The 19,942-nt window shown below is 34.3% G+C and overlaps 1 protein-coding gene across 2 annotated transcripts in view; it reads right to left on the reverse strand.

The window, feature by feature from the left end:
- The window catches only part of SECISBP2L (SECIS binding protein 2 like), a 61,792-nt gene that overhangs the window by 34,118 nt on the left and 7,732 nt on the right, over positions 1 to 19,942 (reverse strand). The window contains exons 1-10 of one of the 2 annotated variants that reach the window (XM_049104137.1): positions 19,152 to 19,268; positions 18,327 to 18,365; positions 16,598 to 16,922; positions 14,445 to 14,580; positions 8,888 to 9,117; positions 8,582 to 8,606; positions 8,105 to 8,220; positions 2,402 to 2,539; positions 672 to 752; positions 4 to 171 (exon numbers count right to left, since the gene is read on the reverse strand). In XM_049104137.1, coding sequence (XP_048960094.1) covers positions 4 to 171; positions 672 to 752; positions 2,402 to 2,539; positions 8,105 to 8,220; positions 8,582 to 8,606; positions 8,888 to 9,117; positions 14,445 to 14,580; positions 16,598 to 16,922; positions 18,327 to 18,352 — 1,245 coding nt within the window. In that variant the 5' untranslated portion in view covers positions 18,353 to 18,365; positions 19,152 to 19,268. Of the gene's footprint in view, positions 1 to 3; positions 172 to 671; positions 753 to 2,401; positions 2,540 to 8,104; positions 8,221 to 8,581; positions 8,607 to 8,887; positions 9,118 to 14,444; positions 14,581 to 16,597; positions 16,923 to 18,326; positions 18,366 to 19,151; positions 19,331 to 19,942 lie in introns of those variants that run through there. The other variant, XM_025472856.3, reaches the window with a different exon arrangement.

Raw genomic sequence — 19,942 nt, forward strand, 5'->3', positions numbered from 1 at the left:
TACCTGTAGTTTTTTTTGCTCCATACTTATTTCTGAATATTCTTGAGCTGTGGCAAGGGCAGCTGCTAATGCTTTCTTCTTCTGACTTTTTGCACGTTTAGGAACTGAGGTTGTAATGGGAATTGGAGTCTGAACTATATTGATTGGTGAGTTTTCAGGTAAATCATCCAACTAGGATAATCAGACAAAAACATTTGTTAGTGATTCCACAAAAGTCTGACCATAAGGAAAGGCAATCCATAATGTGGGATGTTCTACAGTATATCTGGACTGGAATCTTTGAGGATTCAATGTCATAAAGAACAGAGTGAGAGGGTGGGATCCTTCCAGACTGGGAAATAATAAAGAGACAAACAGCTTAATGTAATTAGTGACACTTGTCTGGATCCTGGCCTGTAAACAAAATAACTCCCAAATTTTGTAACAAAAGGGAAAATAGACCATATGCTTTATGATTTCATTTAATTAATGGTGTTTTCTTGTCTCTAATAGAACTATGGATTTTATAGGAAAGTGTCTTTGTTCTGGCTATGCTGAAAATAAATATTAAGTACCAAATTGTTTCTTCTCTATAATGCTGCCCCACATCTTTATACTAACATGTAATACTTCAACACAGCCACAGTTCAAAAGATATTCAAATATTTCATCTTTTCAAAAGAGTCACTTACTACTTTTGAAGAAAGTTTCTGTTGGATAGTCTCATCTTTAGTATTTCCATTCTCATTTAGTTCTTGAAATCCATCTTCATCCTGAAATAGTATGACATTTTAAGTAAGAACAGCCCAAAGCAAGAAATCCTACGAAAAACATTTTACAATGAAAAATGGGAAAGTAATTTTTGAAATTCTAATATTAAACTATTTAAAGTCAGTCTGAAAAAGGAAATTTCATTTCTCACATGATACAACATAGTTAAAATTCGTTATTCAACAATGAGGGCATATCTGAACATGTCCATTGTTTGGTTTTCTGTATCTATTTCATTTTTATTAATTAGTTCTACTTTTAAAATGGGTAGGTAGTTAAAAAGGAATACAAAAGGGTTTTTTACCATGTTTCAGATAATTTGGAAAATATTTTCAACAGATGGCTTAATATGAATTTCATAAATACTTCCTGTCCTGCAATACTATACATATCTGTCAATAAGGTTAAAAGTTAAAAAAAATTTTTTTTAAATCCTATCCAAAGTAATATCTTAACCAATATCCTCCTTTACAGTGAAGAGTCTATCTAATATCTTTAAGTATAAGGACAGAACTAATTATAGGTTAAGTACAAAAGACATATCTCCCACATATATTATTGTACAATAATTTAATAGAAATGTCCTTAAGGTCACTTACTGAGCTTATCTAACATATTATTCATTTCTAGTCTCTGGCCTCAAGCACATTTTCCAGTTTAATTTCCATCTATTGGCCCATTTTATAGAAACTATGATCCAACAAAAATGTGTTACCTGGCATGAAGTTCACTATCTAGACACAACCAAATTCTACTCATTCTTTAAAATCTATTCCAAAGATCATCTCTACCCTACCCCAAACCCAAAGGGACTTTCAACTCCAACCACACCCAAGCAAGTATTAGGTGTGCATGCATCTACATTTCTCCACTATACCGCAATCTCCCTAAGGCTACTGTGTTTACTCAATGTATCAAAGCATCTTATTTACACATATAACAGGCCTCCAATAACAGCCAGTTAGATAAGTAAACAATAAAAATATTGCAATCAGAATACAAACTTTCTCCCTATTAGAGAAACTAAAATAGTTTTTTTCTTCTCCAAGATTCTCCTGGATAGCAGCACTAATTAACTAAACTGAACCATTCAAATCTAAGAAACTGGACAGAGAGACTAAACAGTAATAATGAAAATTAGGGATAAAGTTTCATACTAAGAGAAACCCACATAAGATCAAGTTCTACCTCGACATGTTACCTCAAAATGAATACTCATGACAGAAGTTCTAAAAATAAACCTTAATACAGTTAATGTTTGACTAAGTATACATATCCAGGACAAAAATGAATCAATACTTCTAAGTAATTTATAATCTAATAGAATCACAAGTTAAGACATAAAAAGCACTAATTAGAATGCAAGATTTTTTTTTTAAAGATTTATTTATTTATCCATGAGAGATGGAGAGAGAGAGAGAGAGAGAGAGGCAGAGACATAGGCAGAGGGAGAAGCAGGCTCCATGCAGGAACCCTTATGTGGGACTCAATCCCGGATCCCAGGATCACGCCTTGAGCCGAAGGCAGACGCTCAACCACTGAGCCACCCAGGGGTCCCAAGATAATTAATTTCTTTTTTTTTTTTGATAATTAATTTCTTAATGGGAAAATTTGCTATAGCAGTTTACAAATAGAGCCAAAAAAAAAATACCTCAAAATATAAAGACTCAGAATTTGAGTCGCCTCTATGAGACTGACTGGCGTTTAACTGCTTATTATTATCTTGTCTCTTCGGCAAATTCTGTCTTCTTTCTGAGGAAGTACTATGTCCTCGGCATCTGAATCCAACCTAAGTAAGCCCCAAAAGAAAAAAATATGTAAGTGAAAATTTTACTGAAGTACAACATACTTACAGAAGAGTACACAAAAGTATACAACTCAATGGATTTTCATGTGCATAATTTATTATAAAAGGTTAAAGAGCTTTTGACAAATAAGATCATTTTAAGGAAAATATAAAAATGTGAAAAATACAAGGTCCCTCCCCACCAAATAAATGAACATTTAATCAGCTTTACTTGTAATAGCCAAAAACTGAAAACAATCCAGACGTCCCTGACTGGAAGGATAAACTTACTGTGGTACCTCCCTACAACAGAATAATAGTCAGCCACCCAATGGAACAAACTATTGATATATTCAACAATCTGGTAAATCTCCAGAGAGCCATGCAAGTGAAAAAGTCAATATTAAAAGGACTCTATGAGTTCATTTATAAAACATTCCTGAAATGACAAACTACAGAAAGGGGAGAACAGATCAGAAGATTCTAGGAGTTAACGAGAGGCTGGCAGGGAAAGGAAAGGAGAGTGACTATAAAAGGGAAATACAGATCCTTGCAGTGACGGATCTGTTCTTATCTTTACTGCATCAATGTCAATATACAGGTTGTGACACTGGACTGCAGTATTGCAAAATGTTATCACTGGGAGAAACTGCACACTACATTTTATCAAACTATTATAAAGTCTTCTAACATCTGTGATTTTATTAAAAAAAAACAATTCCTAGGAAAGGTTAAAAATTAAAACTCTTATTTCCAAGAGAATAGATTTAGGAGAGTAAAATTTTCATTCAATCCATAAATTATTAACCCATTAACAAATCTGTGAAATGTTCAATTGTCGTAAGGCCAAGATTCTTATGAATCTTAAGACATTTCAAGATCCTCCTAAGTACCCAATGCAGCTAACATGAAATGCCTCTCTTAACCAGGACCCCTAAAAGATGAGAAAAGTATGATCCTAATTACTAGTTACCCCCAAATTCTTTTTTTTTTTAAGAATTTATTTATTTATTCATGAGAGAGACAGAGAGAGGCAGGGACATGGGCAGAGGGAGAAGTAGGCTCCCCGCAGGGAGCCCAATGCAGAACTCGATCCCAGGACCCGGGGGGATCATGACTTGAGCTGAAGACAGATGCTCAACCACTGAGCCACCAAAGCATCCCCCCAAATTCTAACAATAAACAGAACGTGAAGCAGATCTAGTACAGAAAGTGCTAATATATAGGCTTTGGCTGCTGAAATCAAAATTATGCACACAAAGACTTGCTGATAATAGAATTTTTTTTTTAAGAAACAGAATTTTTATACTCTTTTGGGAGGTAGGCTGTATAGCAGAACAAGCCAGAACATGGTCATACACCAAATTTAATTCTTCCTTAGAATATGCACCATGACAACTGGGCTACTTCTTGTAACTAACAAATGTGTAAGAAACTAGATAATTTTCTAAATACCCAACAGTTTCTTAATTTTAAATATTTACTTCATTTTAAAATAGGCTCATAAACATGGATAGAGATATGGACAGAGGAATACACAACGAAACACATCTCAATAAAATGTTAGCTAGCATCTAATGGTAGCTATATGAATGTTCTCTATAAAATGACCTCAACTTTACTATTAAGCAATTTTCAAAACTGGCTCATGAAAAGAAGCTCATACAAGACTGGTAAATGCAATTTATAATGTCTATGTAATAAAGAAACAACTTAATTCACATAAATTATTAACACCGAAGTGAGTACTAATACTCAAGCCAAAGACAGAGATGACTAAAAAGCAAGAGAATAATCCCTAAGCACAATTCTTCATGTCTTTGGACACTCACTATGACAAAAAAGTAAATGCAAAGTGCTCTCCAAAGGCATTAAAATTATATTTCAAAATAAGCCCTATTGTAAGCCATTTAGTATATATGCATTAATGTTGCTACAAACACTAAAGCAATTTTTTAAAAATAGAACTTGATTTCCATACTTGGAGACATAAAGCTCCAGGATTAAATTAAAACCTGAAACTAATGGTACCGACAAAGTTCATGAGGATCAAAATGGAATGTATTTCAATTACCTCCTAAAAAAGATGACTCAAAAATAGGAAGACACTGTTTTCTGCTTGTTTTGTGGCATCTTTATAGGAAGATACCACATCACAAAGGTAAAACATCCTCACAAAGGTAAAACATCCTCCCTAAATTGATAGATTAATTTAATGACTAATATAGAAAACAGAAATTTCAGAAATAAAAATCAATATAACTAGGAATGTAACAGATGATGAAAGTGGTTAATATCAAAATCAGTGAAGAGAAGGTCTTTTCAATAAATGGTGCTGGAGATTCGGGTAGCCACTTGGAAAATACGAAGTGGGACCCATATCTTACACCATGCTCAAGACAAACTTCCAATGGAATAGAGATTAAATGTAAAAAAACAAGAACATGAACACAGTAGTGGAAAACAGGCAAATTCCTTTATAACACTAGAGTAAGGACAGAGCTTTCCTATGACTTAAAACCCAGAAGCCATTAAAAAAAAAAGAAACCGGGATCCCTGGGTGGCGCAGCGGTTTGGCGCCTGCCTTTGGCCCAGGGCGCGATCCTGGAGACCCGGGATCGAATCCCACATCGGGCTCCCGGTGCATGGAGCCTGCTTCTCCCTCTGCCTATGTCTCTGCCTCTCTCTCTCTATCTCTGTGTGACTATCATAAATAAATAAAAATTAAAAAAAAAAAAAAGAAACCAATACTCAACTTATAAAAATAAACTTTTTTTTTTTAAGATTTTATTTATTTATTCATGAGAGACACACAGAGAGAGAGGCAGAGGCACAGGCAGAGGGAGAAGCAGGTTCCATGCAGGGAGCCCGACGTGGGACTCCCGGGTCACCAGAATCACGCCCTGGGCTGAAGGCGGCACTAAACTGCTGAGCCACCGGGGCTGCCCTAAAAATAAACTTCTTAATGCTATTTAAACATAAACTTGTGTATGGCAATAATAATGAGCAAAGTCAAAAAAATGAAAGGCAACCAAAATATTTGTAACTTGTATTATGAACTAAAGGCTCTTAAAATTTTTTTAAATCTGGTAAGACCTTGATCAAACTTTTAAAATATACCAAAAAAAAGAAAAAGAAAAAATAGATCAGATACAAAAGATATGGCCAGACAAGTTAACAAAAAAAATACACAAAGCTCATAAACAGCTCAACAACATTAATACACCATTTTCACCTAGTTGGCAGAAATCTGAAATCCTGAAGATACATGATCTCTGAAGCTATACTGAAAAAAGGCACTTTATGTTATTGTTGAGACTTTAGTGGGACAGTTTTTGCTGATGTATCAAATAAAAGAAGTGACTTCACCCTTTCACTCAGCAGTCCCTCATTTAGGAATTTACTTTATTGGTATACACATGTATTTCTAAACAATACTGCAGACTGCAGCATGTCTTTTAACAGCAACTACTTACAAACAGCTCAAGTGTCCATTAAGAGGACAGCTATAGAAATCAATAAGTATATCTATACTCCAAACATTAGGAGATATTTTTAAAAAGTGTGGAAGCCCTCCATGTAATACTATGGAAATGTTTCCAAGATACATTGCTAAGTGATGAAAGCAGAACACAGAAGGAATGGATAAAACATAAGATAGATAATTGTATTTACTTAGAATGACATAAAGAAACTCTAGGAAAATACACAAGAAACTAATAAAAGTGGGACAGATATAGGGAAGACAAAGGGAGACAGGGTGAAAATGAGATTTTTTTTCACTGTATCATCTTTTTCATCTCTTCTATTTTTCAACCAATTCACAAAGTAAAACCATTTTTTAAAATGCAAATTTTTAGGTTCTCTCCATTGTTTAAAATTAAGATTATGACAAAGTATAGAAAAAAACCGCCTATTTAAATGTAAAAACACCAGTAAAAATAAAGATCATAGTTAAAACAGCATGGTACAGGTATCAAATTCTGATAAATGGAACAAAACAGCACAGCTACAGCACCTAAGATGTAAGAAATTAGCAAATGAGAGAAAAGAATGGATTACAATTTTAGGCCAACTAGTTAACTATTCTGAAAACCTACATCATTATCATACCATGCATCAAAATCTCATATAAAAAGCTCTTGCAACATTATGCTATAAAAAGATAGCTGAAAATACAAGTGAATATTTATTTCATTTCTAAAATATTTTTTAATTCCTAAAAACAATCAGAAATTGCCAAAGGGGAAAGTATTTTGACTTAACAGAAAAAAAAAAAAAGATTCTGCACATCACAAATTACACAAATACATACTTAAGAATAAGTATAACAACACATCAGAAGTAGAAAACACATTGTTCAACATCTGGCTCCAGTTCTTTTGGAATGAAGAGAGAAACAAACAAGACCTAATATACTACATATATTTACATAATTTTTTGTTGTTCTTTTACTATTTCTCACCAGTTGCAAGGCTCCATATCCATATTACTTCCTCTCCAGTGGGCTATGGACACCAAAAGTAACAGTCTAACAAGTTATGATTCCAACATAAAATTTCAGCAGTTAATGAAACATTCTGTAGATTTTGTTTACCTCATCTATATAAACAATTCTTGTTTTAGCTCTTTTGTTTCTAATCAAATTAAAGCTAGACTGTCTCACATGCCTGTCACAAACAATGACTCATTTTTGCAGTAACCATAGGGAAAAGGGCATTATTTTGCTTGTTTTCCTGGCAGTTTAATTAATGTTAGGGTGCACCTGAAGTACTTCATTTCAGGGAAGCAAATGAGCAAATACTTGTATTTGGTCTATTTAATGCACTAGTAACTTACTCTTATTTCAGTTCATCCACAGATCTATTCATGTAATACTTTTAATACCTTAAACAGACTTAAGGAACCCAAGAAATCCACCCAAACACTGAAAAGGAAAAATGCTGACCGACAAATAACTCCGATTTCACAAATGACCAAAACAAGAAGACAAGTTACTGGAAATCTGTGGCAGTATATAACTTGCTCTGCTGTAATGCAGCTAGATTTTGTTCCCCAACACCAGGAAGCTGCCCGGTCTGGCTATATTACAGCATGAGGCAGCAATTGCTATGTCCCTGTAACAAGCACAGTGTGTAGCTTGTAGAGTTTATGGTCAAGTAAAGACACATGAACTAGGCCACAGTCCTAAAGTTCAAAGAATCAATATTTATGACATTAAAATGCCTTTAAATTTCTTATGTGGATGAGAAAAAGTTATGGCAGATAAAGCAGGATTGGAGGATATTCTTTTTTAAAAGTATAAAATATCCAAGTATATTTTTTAAATACAATAAAGTAGAAAATGGCACAATACACACCTATACACACATCACTTACAGTCAACATTTGGCATTTTGTTTCATTATTTAAATAATAATTTTATTGGCTAAGCCATTTTATAGTTGCAGATATCATATTTTATGATTATATAATTTGATGTGCATCTCCAAAAATTAAGGACACTGCCCTTCAAGACCACTATACCATTTATAATAATTCAAGTTTCTCCAACTTAATTCAAATTACCTGTGAATTATTTCTTTGTTCAGTCTGCCTTCCACCTCTAGAAAATGTCTGATTTTTTTCCATCCAAGGTTTTTTCTGAGTTGCCTGGCAGGTTACATTGGACCAATTTACACTACCTATAACCAATGAGATTTAAAAATATGATTTATTTATGAAAGATGTCAAAGCCTAAATTATGCCTTAGTTTTGTGTATTGAAAATCAGCCACTATAAATGTAATACTGGAAATTTCTCTACAAACTTTAAGTAGTATTTCAGTTCTTAGTAATATAAGTGCCATCTTGCAGAATACTTCAATTTTTCAACTGAGAAATTTTCTCAAGTTTTATCAGCTCAACTATACTTCCAAAGTAATGTGAATCTCTTCAGAAGATTTCTAATTTTTTTTGTAGCATCAGCAAGCTTCATGCTTAAAAACAAACTCTGACATGGACAAAGAAGAAAGTATAGCAAAAACACTATGCAGAAAATAAGTACCTGTACATATAGATGATTCCACATGCTAAAAATAAAAACAAAAAAGACAATTATTTTCCGCTTAAGAGTCAACACCATATGCCTTGCAAAATGTTTCATAACTTAGTCTAGTGTGAAGCATGCTTATTACAATCTTAGAAAAAATATTTCTCCATATATATTTTTCATATTAATATACAAAATACATTTTGACCCATTCTGTTACTACAGGAATTGTTAATGAAAATATACTTAAGCTTTTAGAGAAGATACAAAGATAATACTGACATAGATGACTGATAAAGAAATCAAAGCAGCATTACATACATTCATGGTGCTAGAATCGGGATTTCTCAAAGCCCCTGCTGCAGGCTGGTTGTTGCTGTGTTTGGGACTGCAGTAGCCACTATCACTGTCAATGTCGGCTTCACTAGCGCCCTGCTCACTAGAGGATTCAGCAGTAGGGTGGGAGGCTCTTCTTCTCCTGCCCTTGGACTTCCAGAGCATTGTAGCAGAGCTCTCCGAGAGAGATTTGTTAGCAATATCTGATGGGAAATCTATAAAGCAAGGAAAGTATGACATCTCTTTGTGAGGACCAAACTAATAAATTCTTGTTAAATTATCATTAAGGTCATAAGAAAATGCAGATATTTACCTTTGTAAGTGGAGAAAACAAGTAAAAAAATTTTTTTAAAAGACCATCAAAAGATAAGATACTCCTGACAAGTTGGTTTATGACATGTATTTACTATGATAAGAAAATAAAATATTTGTATAAATATTAAAACCACCATGACCTATTTTAAGGAAAATAACATCACCAATCCTTTCGAAGTCTACTGCATGCCCCCTCTACCAATGCATCCTCTTCCTCCCCCAAAAGTTACCTCTATATAGAATTCTGTGTTTATCATTTCCTCACTTTGTAAAATAGGTTTTCATGGATTTTTGTATTCCTAAAATACAAATCATGTAATTTAGCAGTTTTTGCTTTATAAAAATGAAATTATACTGTCCATTTTCTTTTGTGACTTGCTTCCCAGTCTGCCCCATCTCCTCAACATTAGTTTTGAGATTCTGGAGCATGTGGCTATAATTCATTAACATCACTGGAATCTAGAATGCCTCTGTATGATGAACATACCACACAGTATTATTTATCCTTTATACCACTGATGGAACACTGGGACTATTTTGGGGTTTTGCATTATTAAATAATACTGCTGTAACCACTCATATACAGATATTTGAATGTGTATATGTGCATGTGGAAGATGCTTTAAGGTAAATACTGCTGGGACCTATAGAGTACAAATATTCAACTTTACTTGGTAATGCCAAATCAATTTCAGTCAGACTGTTTAAAAACAGTTTACAACCCAACAGCAAGATATAAATATCCACAGTGATCCACATATTCACCAAATACTTGATAGTAGGCTATAATTTTTGCCAATTGTTAGATATAAAAAATGGCTCATTGTGGGCTTTTTAATTTGGCTCATTAAATAATGAGGTTTGGCATTTTGTTTGTTTGTTTGTTTATTTGTTTTGGTTTGGCATCTTTCCTGATGCTTTTAGCCACTAGCGTCTTCCCTTCTGTGAATTAATTTTATTTTTGGATTATTTGACTTCTGCCCATTTTTCTATTGAGCTGTCTTATTTTTGTATTTCACAAATTATAATCAAAAGACATTAAGAAAAATTCTTGCAATCTCCTCCTACTCTAACAAATAACAATTTTCTTTTTTCTATATTTTCATGCATAATTTTTACACAGCGTCAATACAATTTTGAGTTGGGCTATTTAATATTATGTATATGTTCATAATCATAACGTAAGAAGGCTCCATATTATTCCACTGAGTGGATATTCTACACTTCTCTTGACTTGTCACCTGTTACTAAACATTGGGAAGCTTTCAGTGTGCTACTGCAATTTGGATCTTTCATCCACAGTCCTTTTTCTTTCTAGGGAAATATATCCATTTTGGATACATTCACAGGAGGACAACTGGGTCAAAGGAAAGATTCCTAGGAATCTTGAGTCCTGCCAAATTGTTTCAGCCCTCTGGGACTGTGTCCCATGGCCCCAAGAACAAGGTGGGATCATTTTCTTATTCATTTATATGAATTTTTTAATACCTTCATACTAATACTCCTCAGAATTTGAAACAACTAAAACAACTAAAAATCTTTTCCAAGTTTGTGGCTTATTCTTTCACTCACTTTTGATAGAATTTACTACAGAAATACTTCACTCCCTACTGTCATAAACATACCTGCCTATATTTTCTTCTACTGTGGTTTTCCTGTTTGTCCCTAATCCACCTAAAAAAGATTTGCATGGGGTGTAAATTAGGTATCTGTAATGCTATCTCTGTTACTTTCCACATATGTGTTTCCACATACACGTGAGTCTGTTTCTGGATACCCTGTTCTTTTTGTAGACTGCATTTTTTGTATAAGGGTATAGGAAGTAAGATTGTTTAATAGGTCTTGATATTTAGAAGAAAAGTCCTTTTCTTCTCAAATGATCCTATTAGAACTAGTTTGTCAAATTCCCCAAAAATTCCTATTGGAATTTTTATTAGAACTGCACTGAACCTACAATCGGACTTAGGGGAAAATGACATTTATAGTATCAAATCATCCTATATGGACAGGCTATTTAGGTTTTTTTGTTTTTGTTTTTGTTTTTTAATGTCCTACCATAAAGTTAAGCTTTTCTGCATAAATGTCTTGTACATCTTTTATAAAGTTTATTCTCAAAAACTTTATTATATTTTTGTTGCTATTATAAGTGGCATCTCTTCTCAAATCCTGTTTGTTAGTAACACACTGAAATGTACTTAACTTTTGTATAATATCCTGTATCTAGTCATCTTATTAAACTCATTAAATAAAAAAAATAAAAAATAAAAAAATAAACTCATTAAATACATTAATACATCCTACCTGTGACTAATACGAATTAATCCTCAGAAATTAAAAACAAGTTAAAAATACTGATAGAATACACAATCCTCAGTACTTGAAAACAAATTAAAGGTTAAGAATACTGATAAAAAGGGAATGACTGGGTGGATCAGTGGTTGAGCATCTGCCTTTGACTCAGGCCCTGTTCCCGAGGTCTTGGGATCAGGTCCCACATTGGGCTCCCCACAGGAAGCCTGCTTCTCCCTCTGCCTATGTGTCTGTCTCTCTCTGTGTGTCTCCCATGATAAATAAATAAATATTTTTAAAAAAGAACACTGATAAAAGGTACTATCTTCTAATCAAATTTTACCTTCACTTTTCATTTTTTTTACTTCTTTTAAGCACAGTTAATACACAATGTTACATTAGTTTCAAGTGTACCACACAGAGATGCTACAAGAGTCTATATACATTATGCTTTGCTCATTATAAGCGTAGTTACCATCAGCTAACCCCAACCCTCTTGCAACCATAAGTTTTTGTTCTTTGTGTTTATGGGTTTATTTCTGCAGGGTTTTTTTTTTCTTTTTAGATTCCACATATATGTGAAACCATACAGTATTTGTCTTTCTCCATCGGACTTATTTCACTTAGCATTATACCCTCTGAGTCTATCCATGTTGTCACAAATGGCAAGATTTCATTCATCCTTTTTTATGGCTGAGTAATATTTTATTATATATACAGATCACATCTTCTTTATCCATTCTCCATTTATTTACCTAAAGACACTTAGATTGCTTCCTTATCTGAGCTACTGTAAATAATGCTACAGTAAACATAGGAGGGAATATATTTTTTTGAATTGATGTTTTCATTTTCTTTGGGTAAAATACCCAACTCAGGCCAACTAAGTCTGCCCACAAAGAAAAAACGATTGCCTTATTTCTCCGGGATCTCCATGAGAAAACATTGTTCACTGGCTCCAACAAAGTCTGATCGTAAAAGAGCTCAGCTGTCCAAAAAAAAAAAAAAAAAAAAATTCCGTAGTGGAATTAACTGGATCATCTGGTATTTCTAGTTTTTTAAGGAATGTCCATACTGTTTTCCATAGTGGCAGCACCAATTTACATTCCCACTACATTTTTTTCTCCACATCCTCTCCAACACTTAATATTTCTTTTCGTTTTGATTCTAGCCACTTTAACAGGTATAACGTGATATCTTATTGTGGTTTTGCTCCGCATTTCAATGATAATTTGTGATGTTGAGCATCATTTCATGTGTTTGCTGGCCATTTGTGGGTCTTCTTTGGAAAAATGTCTATTCAGGTCCTCTAGCCAATTCAAATTGGATTATCTGTTTTCTTTGGTATTGTGTAAATATTTTGGATATTAACCTCCACTGGATATATCATTTGCGAATATCTTATCCCATTTAGTAGGCTGCCCTTTAGTTTTGCTAATATTCATCTATTCATTGCCTAATTCTTATCAGAAGATTGTCTTTGTAGTCACTTAATGAGCAAACTAAAGAAGTAAAGATTTTTAAAAGCAGTCCCAGGGTTTAGAGCACATAGAAGTCAGTCACTATGACCAGCAACAATCAAAAAAACCTAGAAAACTTTGTAAATATATTATATTGTTACTCTTTTCTATAGCATCTCAAGCATTTGCTAGTCCACTGATCACACTGCTTTATGGATACAAATTATAGAAAGATTGCTTTTTAACTGATTCCCAGATCCTTCCTTACTCCTAATGGATCTAAGCAATTGTAAAAAAAATAACTGAGCTGATGTCACAAAAGAAAAGGTACAGCTCAAATGAAAGAAAGTATGCATCATCAAATTTATTTTAAGCCAGAGTGGAGACTATAGGGATAAAAAGTAAATGTGTCTTTGAACAGATCTAATTCTTGGCCTTGATCATTAACAAAATTTTTTTACTACTGTCAATGAGAATGGGTAAGGAGATATCTAACTCGATATTGGGATTTAATGATATAAACTGGAAAATACTAATTTTTAACTATTACCATGATAAAGCTTCCTTATTTAAAGTTTATACAGTCCTCTAAAAAACTCTGGACAAAATGATATACAACTAGTCCAAAATTTTTACTTGTTTGAGAGGATAGTGCCGCTCATAGGTATGGTTCCAATCTATGATGTGGCACAGAAAACTTGCCAAGTTCTTTCTATAAAAATACTATATTAGAGTATTTTATAAAGGTGTTTTTTTTTTTAAGATTTTATTTATTTATTCATGGGAGACACAGAGAAGCAGAGACACAGGCAGAGGGAGAAGGCGGCTCCTCACAGAGAACCCGACACAGGACCCAAATCCAGGACTCTAAGGATCATGCCCTGAGCTGAAGGCAGACGCTCAACCACTGAGCCACCCAGACGTCCCTATAAAGGGTTTTAAAGTAGTTATAAAAACATACAATTTTGGGGATCCCTGGGTGGCGCAGTGGTTTAGCATCTGCCTTTGACCCAGGGTGTGATCCTGGAGTCCCAGGATCGAGTTCCACATCAGGCTCCCTGCATGGAGCCTGCTTCTCCTTCTGCCTGTGTCTCTGCCTCTCTCTCTCTGTGTCTCTCATGAATAAATAAATAAAATCTTTAAAAAAAAAATACAATTTTGATATTTGCAAAAATGGGTCCTCAAATTCCTACAATGCCTGCAAAATTCCAACTCTGATTTCTGAACTGCTCCACTACTATATGGGGATAAGGACACCTCAAATCCTCCTCAAAACTGCACATTAGCCAGCAAACTAGTTGAAAGAACACTGTATGTTCATGGACTGCTTTTATCTTCCTAGAGAGTTTCACAAAGTGGCAAGATAAATGGAAGGATGAAAGTCTAGAATCCTGAAAAGTGGTACAGTCCACAATTATAAAGTCAATACATGACAACAGATAAAAATCAGTGATATATATATAAGAACCCCTGCTTACCAGTTTGCTGTGAAGCATCTACCAGAAGCACAATTTTTGATCGATTATCAGGACCTGCTGCATTTGTCTCTTTCTGAGTAGCTACATTTTTCACCAGTGGCCTTTTGCTTTTTATGTGCTGTTGTAAAAGCTGTTGCTGATTTAAGCCAACAAAAAAATAATAACTTAAAAACCTACTCAATGTATTAAACATTTAAAATACATATATACATCCACTATAAAACACATCTAAATTTATGCTCTAAATTAGTGGCTCCCAATCCATGGGGAGAGAGGGTTACTGTGTTAGCAATTCATGAAATTATCTGCAGTTAATCGTAGGACATGAAATTATTATACACACATTTTAATACAATTTTTCAAATAACTATTAATGCTACTATGATTAATAAAATATTAATTCATTGTAATTACTTCTACTTCATTTATTCTCAATCAATAATTAGTAAATGACAGATGTATAATCATATTATATAAGAGATTATAAATATTTATTTAGAAAAGGGTGAAAGCTTATCCAACGGATAAGTTTTACTTTCATGATGGCAAAAGTACAAAAACAATTCTGCTTTAGAGCTTGAAAAGAAAATATAAGAAAGCTGATCCTTTCCTTAATTTTTTAAAACACCAGTATTCATCACTTAAAAACAGCGATTTATACAATGGAACTTTGAATTTAACTGCCTACATTGAAGTGCTGGAAATGCACTCTGAGAAGTCATGTTTCTTCAACATCTGAAAGTTATATACTACTACCTAATTTCCAATACTTATTCTTTACATTCTCCAGAGATCCCAAAACAATTTCCCCTGACCCAATGTTTTCACGAACAAAGACTATAAAATATAAAAGCCTTTTAAAGCAACCTCTGCTGCATGTATGTATTTTAATTTGTGAAAAGTATGCCAGAAGACAGCAAAAACTTTTCACTGAAGAAGCTGGACTAAAGGAATCTAGGAAGGCATCAACTCCTTGATGACAGAGCTATAAAATGCATTTAAGAAATCACTCTATGGGGCAGCCCCGGTGGCTTAGCGCTTCAGCACCGCCTTTAGCCCAGGGCGTGATTCTGGAGACCCGGATTGAGTCCCACGTCAGGCTCCCTGCATGGAGCCTGCTTCTCCCTCTGCCTGTGTCTCTGCCTCTCTCTCTCATGAATAAATAAAATCTTTAAAAAAATAAAAATAAAAAAGAAAAGAAAGAAAGAATTCACTCTACCATCTATTAGCTCAAAAGTGCTGAGAAGAAACATGGTTTGTCTTCTCTTCTTATATGCCTTGCTATTAAGGCCTCAATATAAAAGTATCCTTTTAGTTAAGAAACAGTTATATAGAATAAATCTCAAATCTCTTGTTTTCAAGCTCTTCATGTCTCCCTCTTTTTTACATAGTCAAAAGACTAATCTTAAGAGTGGTTTCACACACTTATCTTTCATTTTCTTCAGCCTGAGGAGACCCTGTGTTCAGATAATATAGTAAAGCAACACTTGACTAACAAAGTGCTATTGCTACTAAAAATTCACAGAATAGCAACAATGAAGTTGAAGGGATTTAATGAATCACAAATGTTCTCCATAGTATCTCTTACTGGTTTCTGAAGACTGAAATATAATGAAGTGCATTAGTCATTCCACACCACTAGCGTAGAATCCAAACTACCACTTATAAACACTATGCAATTCTTATCACTAAATTAAAATAATTTGGAAATATTTACACATTATGAGGACATAAAACTCTCTGAAGGAATCTGAAGGTGACTGTAAATCATATCATCAATTAAGAATAAGGCAAAACAGGGCAGCCCGGGCAGCTCAGCGGTTTAGCACCGCCTTCAGCCCAGGGCATGATCCGGGAGACCTGGGATCGAGTCCCACGTCAGGCTCCCTGCATGGAGCCTGCTTCTCCCTCTGCCTGTGTCTCTGCCTCTCTCTCTCTCTCTCCCCTGTGTATTCTCATGAATAAATAAATAAAATCTTTAAAAAAAATAATAAGGCATAATAAAAACAGGGAAAACTATTTTATAAATGTTCTACCCTTGATTATAATAGTGAATGAAATGTTTTATAGTAAATTCAGCATCAAAAGCTAATCAATACAAATAGTGAATTATCTACACTATTATTAACAATAAAAATATCAAAGTCACTTACTTTTGGTACAACTGGTCCTCTGTTACTGTTTCTGCTTCGATGACTGGACAATGGGAAGACCTGTCCAAGCTGATTTGGACGCTCAGTGCATTCTGTGGTTATAGTATTTACAGTATTTGCAGCCTGAAAGGTGTTGGAGTAAGGTGTAGGAAAAGGATGATAGAATCCCATAACTTGGGCACATGGTGCTGGCATCAGCTGATAATATGTATACTCTGTAGAAACAGGTGGCTGAGCAGATATAATGGGGTAGGCGAGGTATGGCCCAGCAGGGTTTGGACTGGGCTGTTGCCATCGTATATCATTGTTATACAACGGAAACTGTCTGTTAAAATCAAATAAAAAAAGAACAATCTAGTGACGAGTCTAAAGGTAATGCTGAAGCAAAAGCTCTTACTTCATTTTAACTTAAAAAAGGATAGAACAGTGGCTTCACAATAAAAAGGAGATAAAATTATCACCTTATAAAGTTCTTTGCTGTAATTAGAGATTATTAACAACTGTAATAACAACTTAAATGTAATAACAACTTAAATGACAGTATAAAGAAATTTAACCTAATAGTTTTACTGCATTCCAAGATTTTTAAAAGTACATACCATTCTTATTTGTAACTCTCTCTTCAACCTCCTCAAGGTATTTCTGCCTAGAAGTTAAATACCTAGCTGCTGGATCTGTAAACAAAGGCAGTCCAAAGTTCCCATCCAATGCTAACAACTGTGACAGCCTTCTGCAAAAAGCAGGGTAAGGTGATCACTGCGTAAGGTGATCATTAAATGGGTGATTTGATTCCTCCACCTCTCATTCTTCAGCTCAGTCGCACGGCTTCCTACTTCTCTCTCATACTCCTCGAACCATTTGGCCAAGTGAAGCTCTTCCTGGCTCCCCTCCTTGGCAGTGGAAACAGATTCCAGGTCCAAGGGAAAGAAGAAGAGAGGCAAGCCGGTCCACTGCCATCCTATCCCTAGCATTAGAACCTTTTCTAGTGCAATTCCGTAAAGCATCAGCAAGGTTCTTCCTATCTCAGTAGTCCTTATGAAAGTTGCTGCTGAAGAATGAGGGGTCATGGGGAGGGGAGCATTGAGCTTTTCCTCACTACCCCACAACAAAGCACAATGGAAAAATGTTCATTGTCATAATTTAAGAAATATATCTAATCTGCTGGCTGGTTTACTCACGAATTCTCAAAGATTATTTAGTACAGTAAGAAAAATTAATTGTACTTTACGTTTGGCTATTTTGTCAAATCCAAAAAATAGTATTATTAAATTTGGTTTATAAGTCACTTCAAACATAGGTCAAAATTTTTTCATATAACATTAACTGCAATTGAGAAGGATCCCTTACTCTTTGTCCAATCTCCAAAACTAGAGTTTTAGAGATCATTAACTTGAATACTTAATATTTCATACAGCAGCTTAGTGGCCTCATATCTCTTACATCAAGACTATATCCAGGGGATCCCTGGGTGGCGCAGCGGTTTAGCGCCTGCCTTTGGCCCAGGGCGTGATCCTGGAGACCCGGGATCGAATCCCACGTCGGGCTCCCGGTGTATGGAGCCTGCTTCTCCCTCTGCCTGTGTCTCTGCCTCTCTCTCTCTCTCTCTGTGACTATCATAAATAAATAAATAAATAAATAAATAAAAGACTATATCTGAAAGAATATACCTTGGCACACTAGTGTGCCACGTGATGGCTTATAGGTATGTAGGAATACTGATTGTCTTTACCTTCGGGGCTGTTGGGCCTCATCCATTTATCCCAGAGTGCTAGAGAAATATAATTTTTATGTGTGATATTAATTGAAAGAGGCTGAAAATACTTTTTATACAGCAATAAAATGAGCTACATCAACAAAGTACTAATCACTCAGTCTAAGCAGGGTTAAAAAGGCTATCATAACTATCACAAGTAACACCCTAACCACTAGGTCACACATTATCTGAATTGCAAGCATTTGGCTAAATCACCCTGTGACTATAGCACAGAAGCTAAATTTAAACTAGAATCAGAATCTAGAAATATACGTTAACCATAAAAGCCTCAATGTTAAAGACTATCTCTTGGTATTTTCTTATGCCAGACTGTTCTGAAAATTGATTAGATACTTATTCTTAAAAAAGGGTTTCTGTTCACCACTTTCTGAATATTCATTCCTCCCCTTGTATCAACTTATTTCAAAGTAATTTTAATGACTTATTATAGGAAATACATCCAAAAAACTCTATTTCCTCTTAGAAAGAATGAGAAAATAACAATTTTCAAATTTCTCCTTCATTTGGGTTTATTTACTTTTCTTAAAAAAGAGAAATGGTTAATGTTTAAAAGTTACAAATGGAGGGGCACCTGGCTGGTTCAGTCAGTGGAGCACGGGACTCTTGATCTCAAACTTACAAGTTGAAGCCCCAGGCTGACTATAGAGATTACTAAAAAAAAATAATAAACTTAAAAAAAGAAAAAGTTACAAAAGGAAAAAATGAAGAAGTATGCCATGCCAATTTCTGTATTTCCCTACCCGACCCCCGCCCCACAAAAAAAGATAATAAACAGATTACCTATTGGACTGGTTTTCCTGCACAAATGGGTAACAAGTAATCAGGTAGCTGGGGATTGGAGTTGGTTCTACACCAGAAACATTTCCATTATCATTTGGGAGTGCCATCGGGATCATAAATGTATCAGGATTCTTCTTCTGTGGAATAAATGGTTCTACCTCAGCTGATAGCTTGACATTCTTCAAAGAGAAAGTAAAACACACTATTAATAAATGAGCAAAAAAAAAAAAAAAGAGCAAAAACCTTAATACAAATTCACAATCTAACAATGGAAGAGTCAGTGTTTACAAATAGTAATTAGATCTCAGTATTTACAAAACATCCAAAGGGAACAGCAATGTCATATTAAAATAACTAAATATGATTATTTAGGCAAAGCCATCAAATAAAACAGGGAATAGCATATCAAGTAATTGCATTTTAATGAAGTCATTTCTTATGTAACCAAAGCTGTTAAAACAATCAAGAGTACAAGGAAGTTAGACTTGAATCCAAAAATAAATCTGGTAGTAAAGAAATCTAGCTCTTCAGACAAAACAATGTGCTTTTAACTAATTCTGTTAGGAGGAAAAAATCATTAGAGTTCTGAAGGATAATCACTTTATATTTTTTTGACTAGACTGAAAAATATTTTTGTCCATTTCAGGAAATTAGATTAGTACGGTTTAAATAAAAGAAAGGAAAATGTCTAAGATTAAAAAAAGAAAGAAAACATAAGGGCAAAAAACTTTTGGTTCACAGTTAAAGTAGGAGAAAAAAATGAGTACTTTATTTCCCAGTAGACAACTTGA

The sequence above is a fragment of the Canis lupus genome, chromosome 30 (genome assembly GCF_003254725.2).
Source record: "Canis lupus dingo isolate Sandy chromosome 30, ASM325472v2, whole genome shotgun sequence".
NCBI lineage: Eukaryota > Metazoa > Chordata > Mammalia > Carnivora > Canidae > Canis > Canis lupus.